Source organism: Ostrinia nubilalis, chromosome 8, assembly GCF_963855985.1.
Source record: "Ostrinia nubilalis chromosome 8, ilOstNubi1.1, whole genome shotgun sequence".
NCBI classification, from domain to species: Eukaryota; Metazoa; Arthropoda; class Insecta; order Lepidoptera; family Crambidae; genus Ostrinia; species Ostrinia nubilalis.
This window is the reverse complement of record NC_087095.1, coordinates 7,303,563-7,318,623: the sequence shown is the minus strand read 5'-3', so window position 1 is coordinate 7,318,623 and position 15,061 is coordinate 7,303,563. Positions and strand designations below refer to the sequence as shown.

The following is a 15,061-nucleotide window of genomic DNA, read 5'->3' as shown; positions in this document are numbered from 1 at the left end:
AGATAAAGGAAAAATTGCGAAAATGATAAATTTGAAGTTATATACAATTTAAAATATTATTTTTGCTTACATGACATAAAATATTTTTTTAATAATTATAAACTTACTACCTACCCTTTTTCACATGAACGCGTAGAGATATTAAAGTTGAAATTCATATCAAACACTTCTTAAATCTAATTGCCTCTAAACTGTGAGAAATTCTAAATCAACGCAAAAATTCAAAACGCTGAGGTAGGTACCTACCTATAATGCAAATATAGGAAAAATAAAAAAATAAAAAATAATCATACCGCATATTTTGAAATTCGCCACTACTCGCAACGGAATCAAGTAAGTAATTTGATTTAATACGTCATAAATTGTAAACCGCTACGTTTGTACGGCGGAACCCTCGGTGTGCGAGCCCGACTCGCACTTGGCCGGTTTTTTTTTATTTAAAGAACGGAAAGCCACGTTATATTTTATTATTTTCAATCTTATTTGCTGAATTAAAGTAACATTAGCAATAAGTATAACTGTTGTTTCATAAAAAGAAACAGCACAGGGGCACAATAGAGGCATTTAAATACGTGATATTTGGCTGGAATATCGTTTGGGTATATTGCGGTAGTAAGATCCCCCAACGATTCAATATCTGCAGCGGGCGCAATGCAATAAAAAAGTTATGAACTTTGCCTAAACGAATGTAGATATCGAGTAGGACTTTTATTTGAGTCAAGTCTAATTAGTTCTTGAGCTAGTTTAATACACAACTACAACAACCTATAGAAATGGTATAATGGTAACTTACATTGTGTGTGAAGCATTGTGGTTAGCACCTTACGTGAGAATTTTCACTAATTAACTTATAAGAGAGAGCCTCCTTGCTATTGAACGATGCCTTACTGATAGTTTATAACATAAAGTCTGATGGTATTCTTAATGTTTTCAAGACCTCCTCATAAAATAAGTACCTACACAATATGTTCAGTACCTACACAATAGAATGCTTATAGTCATACCAAAAGACATAAACCATCATTTATAAAACATAATGTTTTATCTTAATACTTCAAACAACGCAGGAGGCCTGTGTGGCTGTGTCTAAAAGGCTGTAAAGTAATTGATGATTATTTATTATAATTATTTAGTACCTAATGACTTACGGTCTTATTCATAATAAAATGCTAATATAGGTTTAAAACCTACATTAGCTAAAACGTTTGATAGGCTTAAAACACTCTTATAAACCTCTGATAAAAAACGTTATTCATAATCGTTTACAAACCTTTGATAGCTAAAACAGAGTTTAATATTTTCTTTCCACAGACTATACAAAAAGAATGAACGAAAACAGCTTTTTTGGTGATTTAACTTGATGGACCATGTAAAATCATAGACAAATCGCAGAAAAAAAAAACAAAAAATTGGCAGCTGTGACGTTTTACTTACTGACATTGACATTTGGCACGAAAATTTAATAAAGTTTTCGGTTTTTTCGATCAACTCCCAAGTTTTATCAAACTTTTATAAAACTTGGGATTGTATGTTCTGGATTCTGTACCTCTTACCCTGTACTCTGCAATAAGCTCTTACGACGACCCGGATAGTTACATCGGATACTAATTATGTCCATGACGAAGGAGAACAGACCGCCTAAAAGGCAACGATCAGAAAACTGGTTGGAGGAAGATAAGGTAGTACTTATTTTTAGCCTGATAAAGTGCCTACTAATTTTTGTAGCATGGTTTTATTTATGTTTGACGCCTAGTGTTTGCTTTTCAGTATTTGCTGAAAGAGTTGGTGAAAGAAAGAGTAAATGCAATCGAAAATAAAAATACAGACACTAACACGAATAAACGGAAGGTTGCGGCTTGGGCTGATTTACAAACAACGTTGGTACATCTTTTGATTTCTGCCTTCAATATAAAATTTTGCCTTTACCTGTAATTCAAAATCCTGTCATTTCTTTTTCAGGTTTAATTCAATGTGCGCTGGTATGAACCGCTCCATTACCCAGTTAAAATCGCAATGGAGCCTCATAAAAATCAGTGCGAAGAAAGACAAGACCATTGCTAGGCAGGCTCAAATTAAAACTGGCGGTGGTCCACCATTATCAGTGCCTGACGATAGGGCTGATGATATAGCATCTTGGTTGCCCAATGAATTTGTAGTCGATGTTAACAGATTTGACTCGGACTCAAATAAAAGTGAATTAATTAACATTCAAGAGGAGGAATCAACTCAAAATACGCAAGATCAGGAATTGATAAATAATGAAGAAATCCAATATGAATTGGTGGTACTTGATGAAGAAATAGAAGATACACATGCTTGTACTACTAGAGGCATATTGGAAGATAAAGAAAATAAAAAAGTAGAGGCAAAAGAAAATAAAGCAAAACCTAATTTTAAAGCACCAGCAATAAAAAAAAAAAGGAAACTGTTAAACAAAGAAGGCTTAATTGATTTAAGCAAAGTTAGGATTTCCGAAATTGCAGAAACAGAATCAAAATGCCGGATTGAACTGCATGAAGTTCAAATGGAAAACGAACGGAAGAAAGGGAGAAACTTGGATCTTGAGCATCAATTATTACAGGAAAAACTTAAATATTACACTCACATTAATAAAGAATAATAAGTCTTTTGATGTTAAAGTTTTTCAAGTACTAACAGATTCTAAATAATAAGTTAGTTCCTCCCTTACTTCTGTTTGTTTTTAATTTGTATTTTATGCAGTTCCAATCCGCATTTTGATTGTGTTTCTGCAATATATTTAGACGGCTATGAATATGTTTACTAGTCATAACTTAATAAGAGTTTGAGATTACTATTAACTAGCTGTTGCCCACGACTCCGCCTGCGTAGACTACTATTTCTGTAACCTACAGGATCTGTGCATTTTTCCAGGATAAAAAGAAGCCTATATGTTATTCGAGACTATATAATCTATCTGTTTTAGCAATTTATTTGTTTATAAGAATTGAACTGTGATTTTTAGTAAGTAAGTTTAATAATTGTACTTAAATTAGTGATATAAAGTAAATACACATATGCCTAGTCACAAACATTCGCCTTTATAATAATAGTGTAAATTATGGTTATTTTGTTTTAAATGTAGAAGGTTGATAACCTCCGAATAGAAACGTTTATACTTAAGCAATTTCTTTGTTTTAAAGAATTGAACTGTGATTTTTAATAAGTAAGTTTGTTGAAACTAATTGTACTTAAATTAGTGATATAAAGTAATTTGTTTTGAATTTTTGCAGAATAATTGCTTTTTTAAAGAGAACTACAGGTTTTGTTTTTGTGATAGTAACAAATTGGACTGAAAATTGAAATACAGGTATTTTTCAATCAAATATTCTTTTTATTTTCATTAAGATGCCAGGAACAGTATCTGAAAAATTAAAATACAACATTTTCATGAACTCAAATGACATTACATAAAAGTAAATCGTTGGAATTTATCAAAATGTATTTTAGTACCATTCAAAAATGTTGATTTATAAAATTTTGTAGTATCAACTGCGACCTACGCCTCAACAATGAAGGTCGGTTGTCGTGAACACTGTTCTCCGTCGAAAGTTGCGGAGTTACAGGGACCTGCTCCATATGTTGTTCTGAAAAATATTATGAATTTGTCAACATTTTGTCATAAAGATTTGTATTCCTTATGTACAGTCAAATTGATAACATTTACCTAACAATGTGTCATTCATATCAATGGCTATATTATGTAATACAGCCAATGCTATGATCACAGCTTTTCCATTTTGGAGGCTTACTGGTAAGCCATGGAGTAGGCATTGGAACCGCTGCTTCCACACCCCAAAACACCTTTCAACAGTGTTCCTAGTTGAGATGTGAGCATTATTGTATGCTTCTTCTTCTGGACGACTAGGCCTTAAAATAGGTGTAAATAGATATGGCAGAAGAGGGTAGCCCGAATCGCCAATAAGGCGTCCTCTAAACTGCCTATCCTCAAATCGTTGTTTTATATTGCTCTCCATAAAAATTCGACTGTCATGTGTACTGCCTCGCCATCTAGCCACTATATCCATTATTTTGAGGTCAGCATCACAGACAACCTAAAATAAAAAAAACAGTATCCTGTAGGTAATCCATCCAATAATATAGTGTTGAATGTTGCTAAAATTTAGATCATACAAAGTAAAAATTATAGACATTATTAAAACAAATCTTTCTCTGTTGTAAACTGTATAAAATCAAAATATATTTTACCTGAACATTCAGGGAATAATAGCCTTTTCTATTAATATAGTACTGGGCCATGTCACCTCCGGTTTTTTTAATTTTAATGTGGGTGCAATCTATGGCTCCTATCACCCCAGGAAAATTTTTAATTGCTCTAAATTTGGCACTAATTCTTTCCTGCTCTCCTATAGTGATAGGCATTTTGATGAAGGAATTTGCCTTATTCGCGATTGCATGCGCGACTCTGGCGCATATCCGGCTCACTGTCGGCTGACTTAGGCCATGGAGGTCACCAGCATCATCTTGTACCTGAAAATGTATGAAAATAATTATAGCAGCCACGACAAAGGGATAAAATAAAACACTTTTTTGTGCTTACCTCACGACGTCCCCAACATCTTATGGCCACTAAAACTTGCAGTTCAGGACACGTGCCACCACCTCTAGCGCTCTGAACCAGATCATCTTCCACCAAATCTATGATGGTGCGCACTGTGTCCTTATTGAACCTATATTTTATTTTAAAATTTAGGTCCCGCAAATCGAATGGGTTGCTTCGTTGGCGGTAGAGCTTTCTACGTCGCGCTGGGTCGGCATTATTGGCTAAATGCACAATTGCATTTATAGCATTCATTTTCACAAGCAAGGATCACAGCAAGGATATTTTGAATAAATAAACCAACGAAGTGACATTCATATGAAATGACATTTATAAAAGTTAGGTTAAAATAGGTTTATTAGAGCTTTAAACAAGGCCCGAGCTCTCGATAACTTATCACACAGATAAAAGAGGATTTTAGCGCTAAATGACGATTATGAATAACAATTTTTATCAAACGTTTTATAAACCTCTAATAAGCATTTGATAAAATGTGAAAAATGATTATGAATAAGACCGTTAATTTATTATAAACAGTGGTTTAACACCAATACCCTACAATTTAAAATGTTATAAAAGTATTTGACTCAAATATGGTTGAAAATTCATTTTTCAGTTTTTCTGGTTAAAAACATTTTCTCTTTCTCGTTATTCGAAATTACATCCTCACAAAATGGACGTTAATATCGCAAAGGTAACATTAAGATATTATATTTTAAAAATTAAATATCCACCGAACCTCGAGTTCAACCAACTTTTAGAGTTCCCTCTCTCCAGGGAATTTTCCTGTTTTGACATATTATTATAATTATTAATTACCTTCCACGAAATGTGCTTTCATATTAGGGTACACGTTCCAAAAATATGAGCTAAGTGTTTTAGTTGGCATGCCGAACATTTTACAATTTGACTCAGAAATCGATTTCAAAATAATTTTGTGTGACATTTTATAAATAAAAAGTATAGCTTATAGCTTTATCTCTCAATGATTGGAATGTAGGTAGAGTGTAAAAAAATGACAGCCTATAAAGGTTCGGTCAAACCATCACCATAGCCATTAGCCATCATGCATGCTGGCTGCAGGCGTTTGATTTGGCCAAACCTTGAGATTTTTACTTGATATCAACCGTTGAATTGTTCTGATAAAACGTGATGTAATTTAAATTTTGCCCGTAAAAATAGAGCATTATTTTTCTGACCAGTGTATTACATGGATGTTTTCTTGAAGGAAATTAAAATACTTTTGTACGTACATCAATAAACTTTATTTACACATATTTATATTTTTACACGCAGAATACAATAAACATGAGTAATTACAATGGATATAATATGTGTAATCGTGTCTGGTGGGGGCCTAGCAGTAGGTCCGGATCACCTCCGTGGTGCAGGACTTAAGGCAGCACTCGTCCACGAGGCCTCGCTTGTGGCGCCCCCAACGCGCGCCCAGGGCATCGCGCCGCCCGCCCCATAGCCAGCCCTGGTCGTCCGCTGTGAAATAAAAGGAAAGATTAAAGTGGAGGTAATTAAACATTTACTATTCGTTACTTAGAATTAAGTAGGTCCGTAAATAAGGACTCTGCATTTGATATTTAACAAGAAACCGGATACCTATCCCTATTCTCTGTGCATAATGTGCGATATTTGTTCTTTGATGAACCAAAGCTGTGTTTAAAGTTTGGTAATATTCGCTATGGTGTTTGTACAAATATGATAAGTAGCATACTTAGTAATATTTAACAGTTTTCTCTAGTAAAGAGTTTTCTCTACTGATGCTATTGAATTAAAAGCTTGATTCAGTATGATGAATCTCTCCTTCGGACTAAGTAGTTCTCAAAAAAGGCTGGAGTTTATTAGACACATGTAAATTGAAGCATAATACATGGTATTATTATAATGGTATACTCACATGGTTCCAGTTGATCCACGCTTCTTTTAAACATGTATTCAGAGCCGAAGCATAGAAGCACCCTGGCCCGCGCCAGTTCTCGGCCACACAGCATCACCTTCTGCTCCTCGCCTGCAGCCGAGAGAACCACCACAGCCAGAGTGACCAGGACAAACGACTTCATCTTCCCGGGGTAACGTATGGTCTGAAATATCAAATACATTACAAAAAGTATTTTTGGCTTGTGAGAATTCTACTGCGTATTCTGTTTCACATTCTAAACAATATCAATTCTACGGTATAACTTTTTTATACATTCTAATAATTGAGGCGTGGAATTCACAATTGGGCTGAGTGCCATAAATTGTAGGCACTTTACACCTTCCATAAGGAATGGCAGTCTTTTAACACCTTCGAAAAGCAAAAACTTGATTTTGCTTCTTTGGCACTTAGCCCAATAGTGAATTCCACGCCTCAATTATTATAACAGTTTTACACACCATTCCAACAGATATTTAGTAACAATTTAAAGGATTTTGTAACTCTTTTAAGCTGTTAAAATTGGCATGGCTTAAGTAAATCAAAAACTTTAACTTACCAAGTTAAGAAAGCAGGAGATGCGTTGTGGTCTTGCGAAATATTGAAAATACATGCAAATTTCAGATTGACTCATCTTATATAGCGTCCCGGGGGTGAAGAGGCATGAATCACATTAGATGAGCGGGCGATTAGTGCTCAAAGCTAATGCACACCCTTTAGAAACCCACCCTTAATTTGACAATAACAAATTACAATAATCGCCACAAGATTAGTAGCATTGTTTGCTGTCTTTTATGATCCGTCGTGTTTGTATCTTTATCAATGTTTTGTGTAAATATTTTTAATTATGTGTTTTCCGCTAAAGCTTATCAACATGCTTATCCATTTTGAATAATAATCTCTATCCAACATGTTAGTTAAACATAGATGTTTCTACCTGTAACAGGTAAATAGTCCAAAAATAGAATATCGAGTGGGTTTGGACACTAATCTTTAGTGTCATTAATTTATTCTCCACGTAAATGAACGTCATGCTCTCATTTTGTTGTTCACGAATCACTGGTTACATTAAGTGAGTTATAAAATAAGTTTCTAGAGAGCACTTCGCAAAAATAACTTCGTATTTAAAAGTCATTTGGTTCGTGAAATAAATGTTTTATGTCCTCAAGACAGATGAAATGGAAATTACTTCTGTGAAGTACAATTTTCTGTTCGTGATGTCTGGATAGTCAGAGGTGAGCTGAACTACGTAGATGAATAATAAATTGAACAAAACATAGGTACCTACATCACGCGAGTTCAGGCGAAATGTTGCTTATGAATTAGTTAACCCGCTTTGATTGATGCCTGTTTCCAAATAAACAGTTGCTGGATGTATTTTTTGGTTTCTTACGCCCGTATTCACAAACATTACTATGAGGTCTCACAGTGCGCGTGGACGCTCAGGGACCAGGGCCAGGGTGACATACGAACCAATCACAGAGCTCTATTCAACGCTGTGCGTTTGATTTGCTGCTTCACTTAAGCAAATATCGTTTGTAAATACGGGCGTTAGTGATTTCAGATGCGATAAAGTCATTTTTTTAAATAACTAATCCAGAATTAACATAATTAGTAAAATTAAAATTTGCTTATTATCACCAATTTATTATCACAGGAACTTTACATTTATGATTGCTACTTACTTTAGTGTCAGTGAGTTCCAAGTCCAGTCGCTAGCTTATTAGACTATAAATAGATTGAATCATGTGCAACGAGCACTTGGACGGTTTTTATTGCTACCTGGCAAGATACCTACCTACCTATTCAAAAGATAACTAATTCTAAGAAAAAGGTAATAAAATTGGAGCTGGATCTTTAACTGATATTAAATTAATTAGTATCGTGGGGATAATTAAATTATATCAGCAGTCAATGACCTTCATTTGTGATAAATAAGAATATATTTGGATCCCAACTAATATTATAAATGCGAAAGTAACTCTGTCTGTCTGTTACGCTTTCCCGCTTAAACCTCGCAACCGATTTTGATGAAATTTGGCATAGAGATAGTTTGAGTCCCGGGAAAGAACATAGGATAGTTTTTATCCCGGTTTTTGAAACAGGGACGCGCGCGATAAAGTTTTTCTGTGACAGACAAAATTCCACGCGGGCGAAGCCGCGGGCGGAAAGCTAGTAAAAATATAAATAACAACATATAAATAATATCAGATCGTTTATTTGATATCCTTAAATTCATAATCGGCGGGAACAAAATGTGATTTTACAATCGAAAACACAATGTTAATTAATTAATAGGTATATTTTCACTACTTTCATAGTTTTCATCAATTACATTAGGTAATGAATACATTATAATACTCTATTAAGGCCAGATTTGGAATTAGGTTATGGGTCACATTTAGATTTTGTAAAAATCTACTCAGATTGAAAGAGCATAAAGTACTTAGATTTAGATGAAATTTTAAAAAATCTCTAAAAAAGATTATATTATAGAGTACCTACCGAAATTGGCCTTTGTAACAATGTAAACTTAAGATCGTTGCATTAATTTGATCATATCATTCAGGCTAGTAGGTACGTCTCCTGCAAGTTAACCTACCATAAAACGACGCAATTCCTCAAGAGATTTTGAACATTGAAGCTTTTTAATAATAAAATAATATTTAATTAATTAATTATTTTCTGGTTAGGTGAATGCGTTAACAAAAAATATTTTATTTTAATAATTATTACATTACATAGGTATACTTTATTGAATAAAACTACAGCCAGAATTGTTATGTTTACTAAGTGAAAGATTTTTTTTTACTACAATTTAGTGAACTAATGTTAATGTCATTATTGTTAATGATATTTAAACGTTGACTTAGATATTATCTAGAATGTATAAGGCTAGTTATTTTATTGCTTATTCGAGCATAATATTCGTTAATTTATAACCATCCTCCTTATTGAAATTGTCAAGGTAGTTCTATGATAACACCTACCACGAAAACTTTCGCTTTACACAGCCAAAACTGTCTAGCACTGTGACTAGTAATTAATACGAGTATGTCCGCACACATAATATTAATTATTAGTATGACACAGGTAGAAACAGTAATTTATATTTGAAACAACAGCTAGGAATATTAGAATAATAATTAGACTAATAGATAGTAACGTTTCTGTTTGTTTGTTACGTTTTCACGCCAAAATCATTATTAGCTCAGTGGGATTTAAATGAATTTTGGTTATAGATAGATTGCTGGCCTATAAAAACTCTACATATGCTACTATCTCTAGTCACAAACAACTATAAAGAGTATTTTTTTATGGAAAGCCCATCATTTCTTTTATTAGGAATTGTATGTAATATGTATATTTTTTGTAAAACAATAATATGGTGTTATAGGAGATCGCGAGAGAATAATGAACTTTTTACGTACAGTTGTCTGTTAAAACGGCTTGAGGATGGTTATTGAAACTTTGAGCATGATTACTAAACACTTGATCGAATAATGATCGATTCACACATATCAGTGAAACCTCAGTGAAGTATCAGTGCTATGCAGTGATTCAATTTACATATTCAGTACTCAGTTCACGGAGCTTCAGTGATACGTCCGTGATTGCCGGTATCGGCTCTGACACTGACAAGTGGAGTTAAGTTCATAGAGAATGTTAGTTCCATTATACTGAACTGTCCTATCCATGACATTGACAGCGGGGCGCCACCGTCAATACCGGATCGCTGGCTCCGATTTTTGCCATGTTGGAAACCATATAGTTGAACGATGGTAGCGCTCCCCTGTCATTGAGTTTGGTGGGACAGTTCAGCCTGGGTCATCTTTAAATTTATAAACCCTGTAACTTTGTCAAAGCTGTTTACGTGACATTGGCGAAATCATGGTTCTCAAAACCAAATTGTTGCCAAAATAAAAGAAGAAGAATGTAGGAAAGAATATTTCACACTATACCGGTATAGATGACCCACGCTGAACTGTCCCACCAAACTCAATGACAGGGGGGCGCTACCATCGTTCAACTATATGGTTTCCAACATGGCAAAAATCTGAACCAGCGATCCGGTATTGACGGTGGCGCCCCACTGTCAATGTCATCGACAGGACAGTCCAGTATTTTGGAACTATACTGTGCCTGACTTCACTGTTATGTGTGAATAGACCTTAGCGGCCTTATTTACAAAAAAAGTTAAACCTGGGATGAGCACTGGTTTAAAGTCATTTTAAACTAGAGTCCAACTTTAAAGAGTTAAACTTTTTGTATTATAGAAATATCAATCCTTAATTTTTTGGTGACTCCTTTAAAAAAAATTCCTGTTGTGTTACCATAGGGGTCATTTAAACATTGGGGATTGATGGTAAAAACGGGCATAAGTGTTTAATCTTGGAAGATGTCGGGCCTCTCCTTAAACAGTTTGGACTCCTCCGGGCAGTATTTGATGATGAGGCCGACGTTGCAGGGCTGGTCGCAGCACTCGCTCGCGATTTGTCTGCGCACACGCCGCCACCGCTCCTGTTTACGCACGCGCTCTTTGTCGCGCAACTCGAGCAGTGACTTTGGCGATAGCCTGTCTGTAACAAGGAGATAGGATCGTGATGGATATTCAAGAAACGCAAGGCATGATGTAAATCTCTTATTTGTGGTAGCCATTTCCTATTATTTGGGGTCGGCTTTCCTCTTTCTGCAGCACCAGGACAGTCTGTCCTGGGTTGTCAAAACATTTTCTAAGCTCTAACTACCAAGGCATGAGGTAAATAAACGCGTAATTAAAAAGATCGTCGGTCGGTCGTCTGCCACAAAATATCACTTGATTTCTTACGACACTGACTATTGACTGAAATGGTTGAAAATTACAACGATTTCAGTATTATGTATTGGTTGACGAATGTCCAAAAGGACATAAAAGTATTGCGACTCCATGAACAAGACGTTCAGGATGGAATCAAAATATGGCGGCGCATGACTGGGAAAACCGACCGTAACGTTAAGTATAAGGCGAGGCAGAAGAAGAAGAAGAGTTATAGTTATAATGTATCTGATGAGGATAGCGTTGCCATGTCCAAAATCACAAAAGCCGGACTTTATGCTTTCATTTGGCCGGACATTTTACCCTAAAAGCCGGATATGTGTGCAATTAGTGTCAGTAGTTCATGAGTGAGTACTATCATCATCGGTTGCTATCCAATATCCTGATGCGTGCGCTTCATATGATTCTGTGTGTAAAAAGCCTAACAAAAGCCGGACAAGGCAATATTTGGCCGGACTAGTCCCTAAAAAGCCAAACGTGTCCATGGACGCCTGGCAACCCTAGATGAGGAAGCAATCTGGTACCTATTCACAAAAAATAACCTGCTCCTTTTATTTTAGTTCCAGTTGGCTAAAACAAGATTATGCTAAGGAATTTTCCTTAGCATAATCTTGTCTATTTAGATAAAGTGGTCAACCACAGCGTTTTGAAGACAAAACATTATATATAACTTATGAAGATTACTGAGAAATGTATCATTCGATTATTATTTATTACCAAATAATCAAAATGGACCCAACTAGCCACTTATAACTCGTTCCTAAAAGAGATAACTCGAAATATAACTTGAACTTACAACCGCAAACGTAAACAAAACCTACGAGATAGTTCTTGAATATTACAAGTAATTACACAATAATAATCTATTTGTGTTTAAGATAATTGCACGGTAATGTGCCTATTAATTAATGTATAAATATTTACAATATGTCCGCATGAGGCTATGCTCGATTTGTTTCCTCGTGGTAAAAAACAATCTTTGTCACTTTACAAACAACACTTTCATATTGCATATGGTAGCCTTAAGAAAAAGAAAAAAAACATGTACCTATTGTGTGTCGTCAACTCAACATTACAACATCATCAACTCATCATCATCAACAACTCTTTACAGTTCACTGCTGGACTATAAGTCTTCTCCAATTAGGTGGAGGGTTTTTCCATAATCTCCACGCTTGGCAGGCGGGTTGAAGATCGCAGATTAAAAGATAATGTGATTGTGAATTGTGTGATTTATCAGAGAGCTCTGCTGCCCGTTTTCTGTTTAATGTGTGTTCCTAAGCTTTTTTTTTAAAGATTATTTAATAGCAATTTGTTATTGCAAAAATTACTAATAGTCCCGTTAGCCCCTCGTACTAAGCTAAATATGCTTGTGTCACGAGTGGGCTCACCACAATAGTCGAGTTGCGGCGGCCAGTCGAATAAGTGTTTAGTTCACTGTTCGGCTATCGTGGCTTTTGTTGTCTCTTACGACATCCGTGGGAAGAGTTGGTGATGTATTCTATTCTGCCTTGCAAAATTAACGGTAAATTAATGCCTCATGCCTGGACGCAGGCCGCTACCAATCGATCAACATGGAAATCATTGGGGGAGGCCGATGTTCAGCAGTGGACGTCGTATGGCTGAAATGATGATGATGAATGCCTGATTCAATGCCACTAACCTATCAACACAGAGCTGGTGTCCCTCTTGACGATCGTGATTAAGTTGTCGCAGAACCTGGTGATGATTCGCGACAGGTAGCTGCTGCAGGTGTACACAACGTCGGTCATGTGGGCAAGGCCGAGTTCTCCTTCCTTCCCGAGGACGCAGATGTATTGCCGCGATAGGAACATCGCGATGTACAACTGAAACAATGGGATTAATATAGAATACCTACAAAAACATTTAGGCTATGGTCTCCTATCTTCTATCTAGAGGAATGATCCGCCAAGTGGGAATTAAGCCTACCCTACACTACTTAGTCGTAACTAGGACAGACCAGGGAGGTTAAATCAGGAGGATAGGTGGTTTAAAACCAACGCAACGAAGAATGGCAAAGAACAAAGAATGGTTTGAAAGAACTAGTATTTATGTTCAAATAATACTATTCAGTTTTGCTCTACTTACTCCTGAATATATTTAGTAAAATCTCAATTCCAGAAAAAAGATCTAGTAAAATAACGTGATTTCACGGAATCCTTAAGCTTACGGAGAAAGACCGTTTGTTTAGTGTGTTTCCAAAATATTGTCCGTATCTGAAAATTGTTTCCCTTACTGTTTAAAGAGTTTTGGATCCGATAAAGAATATTTATTAAAGCCATAACTAAAAAAGACTAGGTAGATTTAAAAATATTCGTTTATATCCTGATAAATTAAAATAAGTATTATTAAAAAAAAACCCAAGCACAAAGTTGTTTCTCTTGTTCACAGTTTCGTTGATAATAATTAATTATTATCTATCCCTGAGGGGCATTTCTTAGATTAGCTAGTTAATTGACCTGATTGTGTTAAAGCCGTGTGCAACAAGTTTGTTCTACGAAGGTACTTTCTATCGCATAACAATATTATTCTTTAGTTTGAACGCGTAAGCTAAACGCAGCATACCCGAGAGAATTATAACGTAAGTTCTGTGTACCTACTTTAACTTTGTTACACTAGTTGTTTGAAAGCTTGAGTAAATTGATACGTCAATTTCCTTTTGTTTGGTATACCTATTGATATATTATGAGGTGTGTTAAACTTCATAAATTCGTAAGAGCTGTTTCCGGGTTGCTCCGTTCCACGAAAGCATTGAACCAAAATACCCAAAGCTTCCGAAAATGTTCACGGTTTCTGAAAAATCTTCGACAAAGTTCAACAAAAGCCATTAAATTCGCGAATATGGTTAGTATGATATTAGATAATGGGCAAAGAATTAAAAATTCACATTTTATACTTTACCCGCGGCTTTACGTATGCAAAATTTAATAGGTACAGTACCGCGAATTCTTAGGAAATCGTGAATAAAATAAGGGAAGATGAAACTAAATCCACCATCTAGTGGCGAGAGCAAAAGGGAAATATTTGAATAATACGATAATTATTTTAAAAAATTTAAAAAAATATTTTAGAACTGGACTGTTGGTAAAAATCATAATTACCTTACCATAGTAGACATATACATAAACTAAGTACAGTACCACTTCAACAAACATTTAACGAAAACAACCGAAACTCCAAGCACATAAAAACAAATTGACAAATAAAATAAAACACAAATCACGTACAACATATTGCAGCTTCATCGCGACCGGTCCTGTCCTGAGGATGGAAGACACGGCACAAGAGCCCCGCTTCACCACAGCCCGACGAATGGGGCGCTCCGCCTCGGGCTCCAGCTAAAAATAACCCCTTAAGGTCCAGAGTACGGAATTACTTAAAACTTGTTTATGATGATAACGCCGTTTACAAAATATTGTCATAGCAATAAGATAACAGATCCCTCTAAATAGCTTTTTGATTTATTGCCCGCCCGATTTTAGACATAGATGTTAGAACTGAATTTTGCTTTGATTATTATAATTTTGAAGTGAGGGCTAAAATTCTGATCAAAAATAGTTACTTTTTATAGATTGCTAAGATAAAGTTAACTAACTTATTGTTATTAAAATAACGAAATGAGCTTTCACACGTCATGATGTTAAACTTTTTTTAATTCAGCAAAATAATTTAAAACTTATAGAAATTATTTACATAGGCCTTTATGAAACACTATCTA

The 15,061-nt window shown here is 35.2% G+C and overlaps 3 protein-coding genes across 3 annotated transcripts; all 3 read right to left on the bottom strand.

Annotated features, from left to right (window-relative positions):
- Nucleotides 1-3,325: 3,325 nt before the first annotated feature.
- Nucleotides 3,326-5,096, bottom strand: LOC135074157 (putative nuclease HARBI1). The gene is made up of 5 exons (XM_063968464.1): nucleotides 4,580-5,096; nucleotides 4,228-4,509; nucleotides 3,686-4,073; nucleotides 3,472-3,605; nucleotides 3,326-3,382 (listed from the first exon to the last, which is right to left on the bottom strand). The coding sequence occupies exons 1-4, from the start codon at nucleotides 4,832-4,834 to the stop codon at nucleotides 3,475-3,477; spliced, it is 1,056 nt and encodes a 351-aa protein (XP_063824534.1). The 5' UTR covers nucleotides 4,835-5,096; the 3' UTR covers nucleotides 3,326-3,382; nucleotides 3,472-3,474.
- Nucleotides 5,097-5,899: 803 nt separating this feature from the next.
- On the bottom strand, nucleotides 5,900-7,148 carry LOC135074175 (bombyxin B-6-like). The gene is made up of 3 exons (XM_063968478.1): nucleotides 7,066-7,148; nucleotides 6,489-6,672; nucleotides 5,900-6,070 (listed from the first exon to the last, which is right to left on the bottom strand). Exons 1-3 carry the CDS (start codon nucleotides 7,138-7,140, stop codon nucleotides 5,937-5,939), a joined length of 393 nt encoding a protein of 130 aa, XP_063824548.1. The 5' UTR covers nucleotides 7,141-7,148; the 3' UTR covers nucleotides 5,900-5,936.
- Nucleotides 7,149-10,647: 3,499 nt separating this feature from the next.
- LOC135074156 (uncharacterized) lies at nucleotides 10,648-14,651 on the bottom strand. Its single transcript, XM_063968463.1, has 3 exons — nucleotides 14,571-14,651; nucleotides 12,986-13,169; nucleotides 10,648-11,086 (listed from the first exon to the last, which is right to left on the bottom strand). The coding sequence occupies exons 1-3, from the start codon at nucleotides 14,586-14,588 to the stop codon at nucleotides 10,893-10,895; spliced, it is 396 nt and encodes a 131-aa protein (XP_063824533.1). The 5' UTR covers nucleotides 14,589-14,651; the 3' UTR covers nucleotides 10,648-10,892.
- Nucleotides 14,652-15,061: the final 410 nt, after the last annotated feature.

Excerpts from the sequence above, each read along its gene's own strand:
- LOC135074156 (XM_063968463.1), bottom strand. Across the intron at positions 11,087-12,985 it reads CACCAGCTCTGTGTTGATAG|ACAGGCTATCGCCAAAGTCA; the intron begins GTTAGTGGCATT and ends TCCTTGTTACAG.
- LOC135074157 (XM_063968464.1), bottom strand. The coding sequence starts at position 4,834 with ATGAATGCTATAAATGCAATTGTGCATTTAGCCAATAATGCCGACCCA. Across the intron at positions 4,510-4,579 it reads GATGTTGGGGACGTCGTGAG|GTACAAGATGATGCTGGTGA; the intron begins GTAAGCACAAAA and ends ATACATTTTCAG. Across the intron at positions 3,606-3,685 it reads TATGAATGACACATTGTTAG|AACAACATATGGAGCAGGTC; the intron begins GTAAATGTTATC and ends AATATTTTTCAG.
- LOC135074175 (XM_063968478.1), bottom strand. The coding sequence starts at position 7,140 with ATGAGTCAATCTGAAATTTGCATGTATTTTCAATATTTCGCAAGACCA. Across the intron at positions 6,673-7,065 it reads TCTCCTGCTTTCTTAACTTG|ACCATACGTTACCCCGGGAA; the intron begins GTAAGTTAAAGT and ends TTGATATTTCAG. Across the intron at positions 6,071-6,488 it reads CGTGGATCAACTGGAACCAT|CGGACGACCAGGGCTGGCTA; the intron begins GTGAGTATACCA and ends TTTATTTCACAG.